The sequence below is a fragment of the Megalobrama amblycephala genome, linkage group LG18 (genome assembly GCF_018812025.1).
Source record: "Megalobrama amblycephala isolate DHTTF-2021 linkage group LG18, ASM1881202v1, whole genome shotgun sequence".
Lineage (NCBI taxonomy): Eukaryota > Metazoa > Chordata > Actinopteri > Cypriniformes > Xenocyprididae > Megalobrama > Megalobrama amblycephala.
Window position 1 is genome coordinate 5974031 of NC_063061.1, and position 14058 is coordinate 5988088.

General features: G+C 39.6%; 1 protein-coding gene across 2 annotated transcripts in view; it reads right to left on the minus strand.

Moving 5' to 3' along the window:
• The window catches only part of gabra3 (gamma-aminobutyric acid type A receptor subunit alpha3), a 268591-nt gene that overhangs the window by 126097 nt on the left and 128436 nt on the right, over positions 1 to 14058 (minus strand). For both annotated transcript variants that reach the window (XM_048165836.1, XM_048165837.1), the window contains exon 5: positions 10335 to 10555. In XM_048165836.1, coding sequence (XP_048021793.1) covers positions 10335 to 10555 — 221 coding nt within the window. The remainder of the gene's footprint in view (positions 1 to 10334; positions 10556 to 14058) is intronic.

Here is a 14058-nt window from a genome sequence, read left to right on the forward strand (position 1 = left end):
TGGCCCTGCATGACAGTATTCTGTAGTTATGCTAAACGTTATGTTTGTTATGTTTATGCTATGTTAATCTCCCACATTTCACGGGTTCGACGTCGTTTGCACTATGCTCTCCAAAGCACTGACTTCTTTTATTGGATTGGATCCCGGAGGGCTGCATTACAGTATTGCGCTACAGCGCCCCACTGGTTACACCGCGTTATTGCAGGCCCTTCAAATAGGTCGTATGAGATCAAGAGACTATTCGACAACAAAAATATTTGTCGACAATTTTTTATTGTCGACGTTGTCGATAATGTCGACTAATCGTTTCAGCCCTAGTTTCCACCTGTGCAATAAATCCATTCGTGAAATTTCCTCACTACTAAATATTCCATGGTCAACTGTTAGTGGTATCATAGCAAAGTGGAAGCAATTGGGAACAACAGCAACTCAGCCACAAAGTGGTAGGCCACGTAAAATCACAGAGCGGGGTCAGCGCATGCTGAGGCGCACAGTGCACAGACCTCCAAACTTTGTGTGACCTTCAGATTAGCTCAAGAACAGCACGTAGAGAGCTTCATGGAATGGGTCTCCATGGCCGAGCAGCTGCATCCAAGCCTTACATCACCAAGTGCAATGCAAAGCGTCGGATGCAGTGGTGTAAAGCACGCCGCCACTGGACTCTAGAGCAGTGGAGACGTGTTCTCTGGAGTGATGAATCACACTTCTCTGTCTGGCAATCCGATGGACGAGTTTGGGTTTGGCGGTTTCCAGGAGAACGGTACTTGCCTGACTGCATTGTGCCAAGTGTAAAGTTTGGTGAAGGGGGATTATGGTGTGGGGTTGTTTTTCAGGGGTTGGGCTTGGCCCCTTATTTCCAGTGAAAGGAACTCTTAATGCTGGTGTAAAAATAATGACAGTGTTACATCTGTCGTCATGAAATGACGTATGACCGCGTTACCAATCAAAATGAGTGTTCAATGTGTGGAGTTTTTACACCATTTGTCTTATTTCCATTTAGCAAAACTATTTTTTTAATTAACGACCACACCTACCCCAACCCCAAACCTACCCTTAGTGATTTATAGTGCATATACACTTTATGAGTGCATGCGTTCCCTGGGATCAAGCTCACGATCACATGATAACATGATCACATGATCACATTTGCATATTGTTATATATTGCAATGATCTACCATGTGATCTGCGCGAAACCGAAATATGATGCAGATAAAAGGGAACAATGCATTAAAAAATGAAAGTGTCCTGTTGTTGATACAGGCACAACTTCAGCAAACGTTCCTATGTGTCGTATTTGTCACGTTCCTGTTCACTCCGGACTCCATTTCCATAATCCTCCCTTGCCTATCACATGCACTCACTCCACCAATCACCTATTGCCACATACTCCTGAAGCTCTTACCTGGACTATAAAGGACTCTCACTCACACACACACATTGCGAGGTCTTGTTTACTTCTGTGACAATTCTGAGCGTTTGTATCCTGTCTGCCTGTCTGTTATTGATCCTGCCTGTTTCCGGTTTATGATTCTCTGCCTTTGGACTGGTTATTGTTATCTGGACTGTGAACGATATCTGCCTGCCCTGATCTACTGCCTGTATCCTGACCACGATTCTGCCTAGCCCCTGCTGTTCCTGTTTGCCCCTGCTTTGACCCTGCCTGTACGACCACGCTTACTTTAAATAAAGCTTGCAAATGGATCTCTGCCTGAGTGCCGCCTCGTTACAGAAGACCTCGCCAAAACAACAATCCAGCAGCTTTTCTGATGAACACTGGTCTGGTAGGAACTTTGCTCTATTGTTATTAGGGCTCAAACAGGGCTCACGGTCGCTGGAGGAATATGTTGTGGAATATTTGGACATTGCTTATTATTCAGACTTGCCGGACTGTGCGCTGATAGACTTTTTCTGTGAGGGCATTAATCAGCCACTCAAATCACAACTCATTCGTGAGGGACCCCGTTCATCTCTAAGTCAGTTTTTGGATTATGCTTTAATGACTGTTGGTTCTCCGTTTACTGTGGGTGTCGCGGAGGAATGCGACACCTCGTCTAGTCATGTAATGGCTGCCGCGCCAGAGGACACTCACAAAATGGCAGCTACCATAATAACAACACCAAATCAAGTTAGCACTGACTATCCTGAACCAAGTCAAGTCACCGCTGATCTCCATGAACAAAGTCAAGTCACAGTTGATCTTCATGAGCCAAGTCAAGCCACCGTTGATCTTCCAGAGTCCGCTCCAGCCTGTGAGTCCGCTCCATCCCTGCATGCTCTTCCTGTCAGTCCTGTCATGGCCAAGAGGGCTGTCTTCACATTCTATGTTTTGGCTGTCCTGTATGCCTGGAGGATGCATTCAAGCTCTTTTGGCCATGGACCAGTCTGCCAGCCCGAACCCGCTGTCGTCCCAGAGCAGCCCGCTGATCACCCAGAGTCACGTCACTTCTCCGCTGATCACCCAGAGTCACGTCACGTCTCCGCTGATCGCCCAGAGTCACGTCACGTCTCCGCTGATCGCCCAGAGTCACGTCACGTCTCCGCTGATCTTCTAGAATCACGTCACGTCTCTGGATCGGTCCGAAAGCGGAGAGGGTTGCGTTCCAGTGTGACTGATCCACCGCTGATTTCAGCATGAGCGGCTGGCATTCCTAAGCCAGCCGGTCAATACTCATTACAGTATTTCAGGGAAGTGACAAATGACCTATATAGGTGTATTAGTTGGAGAACATGTTGGCAGAAATACAAGTGAGCCGCGAGCACACATTTGTTTCTGCATCAATAATAACGGACTCACGCATGCCTAATGTATGACACCTGTATGTCACTGTAATCGTCTTTACCTTCATTAAAATCGTCATCCATCAAAACGTTATTAGCAACACTGGTTTTCTTTAACTAACTGAAAGATGTAGTTTGCGTATACTATGTTACTGATGCGGTTGGGTGTTTTGAGTCGCCGGTCAGTCTGTTTTTCACACAGTGCGATGAGAAACGGTGTGGGCTGCTCTGAAACAATCGCATAATACGCAGAGAGGTGGTGTTTGTTAATATTTAATTTAACAAAAATTAAGTTATCTTCAGGCCCCCCTGGAGGATCACTGGCCTACACAGTCATTATGCTATATCACATCACCTTCTACTGGATGTATAATGAGCAGCAATAAACTACATTTTAGCATTTTATGCTGTCATACTTCTGTGGTTATTTTGGTGAAAGTAACTCAAAAGTAGTGTAACGCATTACAATTCAGAGACAGTAATATTGTAATGTCACAAATTCAAATGACAGTAACTAGTAATATGTAATGTATTACATTTTGGAAGTAACTTGCCCAACTCTGGGTAGGATTATGGGATATAGAATATGGTGATGCAGAATAAAGCATTATATGTGCATTTTAAGTACTAATAAACAGCCAATATCCTAGTAATATTCATGCTAATAAGCAAATAGTTAATAGTGAGTATTGGACCCTAAACTAGTGCTACTTAGTATTCTGTAAGAGATGTGAGAAGTTGTTTTGTGTGAGAAGTTTTTGTTTTACTGCCACTAGTGTTCATCCAAAAATAAAAAAAATAAGGTGTATTTTAGTACTATAAATAATATTACAATAATAAAAATCATCCTGTCCAGACAACTTATTTTAAAATCAAAATAATATTACAAAACATACTTTACAGTAAACATTTATTATTATTTTTTTTTTTTACAGTAATGTGAATGAGACTTTTTCACATTGCAATAATGTGTTAGGGAGTAAGTAGGTTATAGGGAGAGGGGTTTGATTTTGCTTTACTGTCATAAAACATAGTGTCACTGTGCTTCAAAATGTATATATTTAAGATACATATATCCCTTTTTATTGTTTTTTTTTTTTTTTTTTTAGGAATTATGACCTGACTGTTTCTTGGCCGTTTTCATGAGATTCACCCAATGAGCTGAGCAGGAAGGCTTATTTGGCTTCTGCTCTTCAATATTGCTGCCACAAGTTCAGAACAGACAGCACAATGAATGAGCAAAATCAAGTTGTCTCTCAGTCAATGTTTAACCTTGCACAGCCATTCCAGGAAAAAATAACTGCGTTCAATGGCATGTTGGAGGTCAGCACATCATCACAAGTGCAATGTTGGCCCCAGATTTAATGAGATTGTGCCAGACTGTCTGTCTCAGAAAACAAAACAACAATCACTTGCTTGTTCTTTTTTGTGTCTTGGCATATTGATTTTCCTGCCACGTATTTCCTGTTTTCTGTCCAGGAGAAGAGCCTACGGCTGCACATACCACAATTAAACGAAAACACAAATCTTTTGATAGGCTATTATGCATCCAACAATTACAAGATTTTCCTGAAATTAAAGAACCTAAAAAAAAAAAAAAAAAAAAAAAAAGACCAAAAATTTTGATGCCAAGGGTAGGGCCATAGCTAGGGTATTCGGTGCTCTGGACAAGGACACTCAAATATGATTGTTCCCTTACCATAGACACCCTTCCTAAAATGCAAGCCAATTATACTGAAAAAAAGAGTGTTATTATAATAGCACACTTATTTTTGTGCTGTTGAATTTCTGTATTGCATTAAAATATATATATTTTTAACATTTTTAATTGATTGATTTTAAGATTAAAATTATAAAATTCATCTTAAAATAGCAGCGCATTTACAGACTGTTTTTTTTTTTTTTTCTCTAAAATTTTCCATGGTCCCCCATCACCCCCGTTTGGACCCCTGGGTGTCCCCATATCCCAGTTTGAAAACCCTTGGCCTAGACCATTTATGGATTAATTATGACTGCCCACATTCAACCTCTATTCAATATACAACTTAACAACTTGACCCAATGAATGGCAGACAGTGTGAATTATGCATGTGGTCTTCATGAAATGAGCTTAACCAGTCATAAGAGATATAATTTACATATAGAATTTGAAAAGGTGCACAAGCAAATACATGCTGTTAAATTTTAAGTCAGAGAGGGAGAAAAGGGTAATGTAAAACTAAAAAAAAAAATTGACTTCATGGAGAAAAGAAAAGATACAAAAGTGTAAAATACAACCTTTTTAAATTGCCCCAGACTGCAATGTGTTATAACTTTAGCTGATCTGAGTCCATAGAGCTCAATGGGTGGGAAGGAAGGTTATGCAGTTTTTATACAAATTTAACAGTTTATAATCTATTTGATTCTCATTAACCATGCTCCACAGTAGTTTATGATCACCGAAACAGAATGCTCTGGGCCAAAACAGCTGCAAAACCCCCATGTTTCAATTAACAACTCATTTATGGAATTAAAAGATTAAAGAGCACTGCTGGCATTCCATGTTTCTAACTCTAAAGCAAACAGACATGCAACATTCCATTATCCCTCCAGGACTCTGGAACAGTCACAGTAGTAATATGTGCTTTCCAAAGCCAGAGGAAAATTATATTTGATTTAAAGTGGTGGAAAACTTTTCACCAGAGGTGAGATTTATTTATTTTGCATGTGAAAGACATTGGAGTGAAAATCATTAAATAATCCTATATTATTTAAATAGTTGCACCACTGTAGCAAATGTATTTTCAGTGTGAAAACCTGCATCATCTACAGTCTAGTCAAACCAAGTGTAATGATGAGTCGGCAGAGTGTGGATCCATTTGCAGCGTTTATTTAGAAAAATCAACAAAGCAGAACAGGGCAAAGGCAGAGGCAGAAACAGGAACAGGCAATGGTCGTGGCAGGCGGCAGACAAGCAGAGTCAAGGGACAGGCAGAGATCAGGGCAGGCGGCAATACAAACACAGTCCAGGAAACAGGCAGGAATCAGGGCAGGCGGCGATGGGTCACAAGAGATAAACAGTCCAGACGATAACAGATAGCAGTCCACAGAAAAACGCTCAGTAATGATCACCTCGGCAAATCAAGACTTCGCGGTGTATGTGTGTGTGTGTGTGTCTTAAATAGTGTGGATGTGATGTGTTGCAGGTGTGTGCGTAATCAGTCCCAGGAATGAGGGCCCATGGGAAATGTAGTCCGAATAGTAACTGTTCAGTATTCCGGAGATGGCTCCCTCCGATGGTCCGGAGGAGGAACCGAGGGAGCCACATTCGTGACACCAAGTGCTAAACATGCTAAAATGGTGCTGTGCTGTATTTAAATTGATTATTTATTTGCAGTGCTGAACTTTGTTTATTAGGCTCATTACAGTTTTTGCTTTACTCAAAAAAGCCAAGAAAAAATGCCTTTTACTGGGAGTGGACAGTGGATCACATGAAGAAATGGAGGGGGGAAAAAAAATATCTCTCTGACATACTGATATTTGCAATTATAAGTTCATCGTAATTGTGATCATTTCCAAACAAGACATTTTTGCAGGTGCATATACAATTGCTGTGTGAATGTTAAAATGTTACAGTCTACATGGTACAATACTATTCTTTTAAAAGAGCAAGGAAAATCCTGTTTGATGTTGCCATTTTAATTCAAACTGAATAGTCTTATCATAGCAACACTATTATTGGAAATATTTTCTCTTTACAAACTTAATAAAGTCCAAATACTTTTAAACTTCATTCAGTAAATATTGATCCCTTTAACACACTACTTTGATCTGTGTGCGGTTTGTTCCCTGTGCTCATATATTCAGAGTCAACTCTGTGCCCATAACTTACTGAATACAGATCAATACTGAATGTTTAAAAATCATTCATACAGCTTTACCCTATAGTCCCAGTGTTTCAAATCATAGCCAAGGCACTTCTGCTGAATGTCAGAAAAGCTGTTGTGTTAGCACTTATTATGAAATTCTGTATTACAAAGGATTTCATTATTGTCATTTTGATTTCATGGTCCTCTTTGGTGATCTGAGAAATATCTGAATATAACTGATGTCACTGGTTTTAGACAAAACACACAGACAGTGGAATCTAAAATGAAAAAAAAAATCTAGCTGTGCATGTAATAGTCACGTAGAAATAAGAAAAACACTCAATACCATAGCAACTGCATCGCAATGCCCTTTCAATCACTCGCAACACCCTAGCATTGTGGTGGCAACTTCTGCAAGAGAAAGAACCACTCAAATCACAATTTTGATTCAAACCCCCACGCTTTTTCCTGAATGACAGTGATTCACCTTTGTCTATTAAACCTTTGACAAAATCACACCAGAACACTCAAATCTGAGTTGGCGCTATCGCTGACCCAGAGAAAGCAGTTGTCATGTGTAAGTATGAAACATTTTTTTTTCCAAGTAAAATGGAGAAGGAGTAAACGTTTACTTTTTACTTTACCTTGACATTATAACAATACAAAGCAGGTTGAAAATCTGCGAACTTGCACTTTAAGCCACTGAGCAGCAGTCTTTGTCACATTTTCTATAGCCTGACCCTGGACAGACTCTTCTTTAATGCATGAAAACACATTGTAGAATGTGTATATATTGGGAAAAAAAAAGAAAAAAAAAAAAGGTTTGACACTGACTTCACTTGAAAAGACTATCACGAAAAAGAGCCCAAAACAGACATGCCGCTATAAGGAGGCGATAAATCATGATCAATAATTTAGATTCTCTACTAGATGTTCTACTTAACACAAAGGCTTTAACATGTGCCTCACTAATCAGGAGAGATAGAACATTTTAAAAGCTGCGTCGGAAAGCTTCCATTTTTTTCAAACTACTGCATTAGCAAGTGCTACACGTGATACACGGTGATGTGTTAAGACAACACGTAAGGAGCAAAGACAGAACATTTTTGGTTACAATGTGGTTGCACCTGAGTGTTACTTCTGGCTCAAAAGGCCTAAAAATGTTTGAGAGAGGCTAACTTACTGAGTGAAGAAAAAGCATGAGTGAATTTGGTGACGACGCTAAAAATTATGCTATATTCACTTGCAGAAGATAATCTGAGTCAATTATGATCTCTAAAGATTGAGACACCAAATTTTTTCGAGTTAGCCTCTGAGAAATTCTGAGAGGCATGTGGGAGATTGGCAAATAAACCATGCACTTATACAATGCAATTATGCCCTTGCCCATAATGGTCCGGAAACATCAACTTTCTTGTCCCTGGGAGCTCTAGCTAACAACTTCTCTACAACACGCCATCCCCGCGGGCAAACACAATGAGAGTGACAAGCCTTCATTAAAGCATCCAAATTCAAATGTTATTCTTAGCCTTGGGAGCACTGAAGCCATATTAAATGAATTCATATGAGACAGGGCCTAGAAGAGAATGAAGTTACACCCCCCTTTCAGTAATACAGTATATCTAGTGTGCCACCACATAGGGCCTATTCATGTGCCACCTTCATTATCAGCACAATCCCTGCAGACAAGCACTACTGTATTGAAAACTCTGCTTAGATTTACAGTTCTGATTAAGGCTTATGTATCGTGTAATTCAAATGCTTGAGATGACAGGCCGGGGAAAGGGTGAATAAATGATTCAGTTAGTTTTTGCTGATGTTTAACACCTTTTGGGAGTGAAAAAAGTGCTAATAGAAAAACAAGTATATATTAACTTGTGACGAGAAAATAATCTTTAAATCGCTAGAAAGCTATTTTTGACACTGTTCTGTACTTGTCTTACGGTTAAAATGCAATGTATTCAGACTATTGCGCATGATAAACTAGCAACATGTCACTGTGCTACGTTATTGGCTTTCTGGCAAGAGCAGTCTCTTCCTTCAGGGTAAAAGGATTTCATAAATATTTTTAAGCTATGCACGTACTGCAAATGTGAAATTCATGTATGTTTAATGCATCGGCCGTGCTACCGTTAAACTCTGAACACAGCAGAGTCAGCAAAAATGTCTCTACTTTAATAAATTGCATACGGTTCAGTAGGGCACAGATCAACATCTAGCATCGATTTGGGAATCTTTTCAAGCATATAGTGGTTTCTCACAATCATTTCTGCAGCGCTTCAAGAATCGCCATTTCTCATACATTCAGGAGTAAGCCTTTTCTTTTTGTTATGGGAAACCTCAAGGTTATGGCGGTCTGATAAATTAGCAGTAATATGATGATATAGTACCTTTTTCCTGTAGGTTGATGGCCATTTATAACATTGGAGATGAGGTTAAAGTTTTGGAGAGATAAAAACCAATCCTAACTCGGAGATACAGATGACCAATCTCTCATTGTGACTGTGCACAAGCAGCCCAGGTGCTGTGTTGAAATGGCTGCTGGAATTGGCCTACTCTGTCTATGGCAGCTGAACACATTGCTCTGGACAGCTCCTGGCCAAGCTAGTCACAATTCAATCCCCTGACTCATTCATCAAGCACTTGGGGTGTTTGGGTCACAGGCTGGCCAGTTCCCCATCGTCCCGCTCATCCGGAGTCCTCCATCGATAAGAAGACATTAGTCTACATCTGCCAGCTCATCTGAAAGGGCTGGAGAAGTCAGGCAGGATTTGTTTTCAGTTTGACAACCTGCTGTCCACCTGAATTCAAAATCTCCCCAAAGCATTGATTTAAGTAGCCAGATAACAGAATGCTTGTGTAATGCATAAGTTCACCATTTGGTTGTGTGAAAAACCCATATACATGCATTGCAATTGAGTGGCGTAATAAAATTAGATTGCTCTCATTGGCCCTGTTTTCACCTGGTATTAAGATGCCTTTTGGTTGATTGGATCACAAGTGGACGACACTAAATACAGGTGTGAACGGGGTGTAAAAAGTTTTGAGCTTGTCCAATTTCGACCACTTCCAGAGGTAGTCGAAAACACATTCAAGTGACCTTGACAGTTGAAACACTCATACTCTCCACCTACTGACTTAACGCGTAAACATTACGGGAAGCGCACTAGCCAGACGGGATTTAAAGTTTGTTGGCTGAAGACTCAAGTTTGGTTTGAAGATGAAGCATGCTGTTCTCTCACCATTCCTGATTTCTAATACACACCGCGTTCGGTGTGTTCTTGTGGCTGTCAGAGCAGAAACGAAAGCTCATGCTCTCTGTATGTTTTCCGTCGTCTCCGGTCGCGTTCGTATGTAAAATGCGTGAGCTTATTTTGTCCATTAGATTGAAAGATCTGAAAAAAAACAAAACATACATTTACCCGCCCATAGACCCTTCCCTCGAAGAAATCAGGGCAGAAGTGGTTGAAAGTGGACAAAAGAGGTTAAATGGGATGGGATTGTTTCTCCCCCGTCCACTTGTGATCCGATTAACCAAAAACGCATCTTAATATCAGGGGGAAACTGAGTCAACTAAGCTGTCTAAACTGCAAACACCTAAAGTCACCACTTGATTCCATTGTAGACTGGATGCGGAAACTATGCAATGAAGTTGTTCAACATGCATCAAGGCCTTTACAGAGACTAGCAAGAGTTGAAGTCATACCTCATCGTGTAGAGAAGAGTTCCATTATCTACCAGTCGCAGGAGTTTATTGGGTGTAGTCATATTGTGGGCTACTGACTTCTTCCCATTGTGGAAGAAGGTATCAGGAGTCCAGATCTTGCTGGCGAGCAAGTTGTTAAGTGGAAGGACCTGCATAGGCCCATCAAACTTCAGCCTCTCATCCCGCCAACTTTGCCGGAAGAACACATCAATCGTGTACTCCTAGAGGGGGGGAAAAAGAATGAGTCAAGACTCTCTGACAGCCCTTTTAAAACTTCACTTCACCCCCCAAGTTTCCCCATTCAACTGATGTAATGTCCTCTTAGTGAGACAGCCTGCTCTGGTGTGTGAAGCACTTCACCAATCTCTGCAAATGACTCAAGAGCGGGAAAAAAGATTCTGACTTCTGCTCAGACTTGACATTTAACAGAGCTTCCTGTTTGGCTGGCCATGATTGGTTGAGATGCTTTTCTCAGTTGTACACTTCAATAATTCATCGCACTTTAAAGAGAGATACAGCCTTGTCGGTGTGAGATCCTTAAGGCTCCTTCAAAAGTTCAAACTCGAATGATTGCGTTTTCACAGCTGTCGCTGGAGGGATAAAACAAGCTTTTTTCCAAGAGTTATCTCTCTGACCATATTGCCAGCATGGAACAGGGGACACTGTCCTCAGTGAACCTTTGCTTGGTTGGGAGAAGGAATCATCTCAAATCCACAGTGTCTTTTCCAGTGATGAGTATTGCTCATGTTTTATGACCTCCATTATTGATGATGCAATCCTCTACAGGTCCTCTATGGGAACAAACATCAAAAGAAATCTTGTCTGCTAGCATTTGCTTTTAATAAATCATCTAATGCAATGAATAAAAATAGTGGCAAAAATTCAAAGTTCTTCATGAATGTTGAAATCTTTAGAGGGCAGCATTAATCACTGAGTAGGATCTCTAACTGATTCTTGTAATTAAGTATGCGACCGCAAACAATTACAGGACATGTTTTTTTATGTTCTGCATTTCAACAGAGAACTATGAGTCTTTGGACCTTGTGAAGACACGCTTCACAAGGTCCAATTTGCTGGAATGTTATTTGAGAATCCAATTTGCTGGAATGTTATTTGAGAAGCAACAGACGAAAATATATGTTGCTAAGTCAATCAGAAATGTCAAGAAGCTCCAGCGTGAAGGCGGAAAACAAGTCAGATAAAATCACTCATTACAAATGCCTTCTAGCCTTCAGTAGAAGGTTTTGCCACCATGGCACGAATCATACTGGCTGTTGCTCATTGAATGATGGTTGCAGCATTAAAACATGTATGCTCCTCATGCCTCTGTACATCATTTATTTAGTAAGCTCCAGACTTCAGTCTGAAGTTATTTTCAGATTAAAAATCTGTAGGCACCACACAGTAATCTCCACACCATGATGAGTGAGGAACAAAGTGAAAGCTGACATCAAATTATATCTACATAAAAAAAGCACAGGAATAAGTTCAAGCAACATTAATTAAATTCAATGCTTTTTAAGAGTGAACATGAAATCAATACAGATTAATAACAGAATAATCCCAAACAATCTCAAAATGCATCATGTATCACAGATTGTTTTTCGTCACTAAGACAGGCTAGGACACACTTTCGACAAGGCCTTGGAACTTAACGCGGCTTATCACCAAAACAGGGAGTGGAGCTGGAGCGGAGTGATTACAGAATGCTTTGAGCAAGGAGGGGAAATTACCGTCGCTCCACTACACTCACATACTTTGCTCAGAGTCCCCTTAACTCAGCAGAGTGAATCTAACTTAATCGTCTTCTGTCTCGAATTTAAGATCTCTACAAATGATTAATATAATTAAAGACATTTGTTATTTAATATTTTTAAGACTTTTTATAGCATTAAATGTTAATGAATTTAAGATATTTTAATACTGTTTAAGGGCCCTGTGAAGTGTTTGTAGCCTAGAAATGCATTAAACATTTGTTGGGTCAGGTGTGTGCAGTAATGTACAGTAAAATGCTGTTTCTATTTTGAAGTGAAAAGTTAAAATTAGATCCATGGGGTAAGATGACTGATGCATGGTTGAGGCAGAAGCTCCATAGTGGGGTCATCATTTATGAATTATTATAATTCAAGGAGATGTTATTTAATAATTCTATGAATTAAATGCATGTTTCAAACTATTTCCTTCTTCATCATGACCTACAGACCAAAAGTGTTGAATCATTCAACCTAATTAATAGTTTATTGATATTTTAAATATACACAGAATTGCATTTTATTCATGCATTTATGCAACTGTTGCTTATTTTGTCTGTCATTATTGAACTAAACTGTTTGACAGAAAGAATGGGATAATGTTTGGAGCATGCACGTTACAAAACACACACAATTGCAAAAGCCCATATGCACTACTAGCCCTGAATATTTCTTTTATTTTGAGTCTTACATAGATTGTGTTTGTTCATTCTAAAAACGGTGCAAGACTTCAGTGAAGTTTAGCATATAAAATAAGACAGTAAGAAGTAAATAAAAATATTTAAAAAGCCTGATAATAAATTATGCACAATACTGCATACTGGGTCATCCAAAACAATATTTCTCACCAAAATATGGACAAAATTAAAAACAAAACAATGCAAATATTGCTATGAACCCATCAAAAATGACACTTTGATAGATGATGTACTACACCTCTCCTTCTGCTCATTTTTGTTTCCCTAATTTGCATATATTTTATGATAATAATATTTGTTTATAGCTCGTACCTACAAGACTGATGTTCCCTGTATGTAGATGTTAACAAATCAGCACTAACATGGTTTCTGCTGCATGATTTCATAAAGTAACAAATAAATAAAGCACTATTGCTTCAAGGCAAATTGAAATGGGACAAGAAACAGAAGTTTATGGTTAATGAGAATGATTGTGACAAGGTGTTGGCGAAGAGCATTGGTCACTTTGGAATGCGATCAGACAAGCACAGATGTTTCCACAATGCAACCCAATGAGAGGGTCATTTGCTTGAAGCTTTTTCAGAAAGCTGTACAGAAGGCTGTTGTTTTGGTCAGACAAAGGAGAAATGTGTCATGTGGATAAAGCACTAGCAATTAGTGCACATGACCCTATTTGCCATGCTGTGGTGATCATATTTTCCTCATTTTCTTTATTTGTTGCTACTGACACTTTCAGTAGCTCCTCACTGCAGTACATGAGATCCAGGGGGTGAAGATGGGTAGGTTTAGGGATCAGTGTTTGGTGTAGGCAGTCAGTACTGTGACTGACATGACCAATAAAATCTTAAGAATCGGCTTCAGGGTGGCACTGGCTTGGCTCCAAATGTGACGTCATTTGAATGTGGGCCGGGTTGGATGTTCAACTTGCTCCAACATGCAGCAAGACGCTTCTCATATGTAAAGTGGGAGGAGTTGGATCTGGATCCAACCTTGCCCCCTGGATCTTGTTTTCTGCAGTTAGGACCATCTCGACACTTGCAGATTGATGCAAGGGTTTTCAATGGGAAAATTTGAGAGAAAAAAAGTAATTTTATAAAATTTTAATTTAGGATATAAAGTATTTATTTATCTTATTTTTATTTTTGTATTATTATTTTTTTTTAAGTATACAATTCTTTTATGTTAAAATTCATTCTCAATAAACCCAGTTTATTGTTCTTTGACTACCATTAGTATGCCATTCATGGGTTTATCTTCCCCAAAGGTGTAAACATT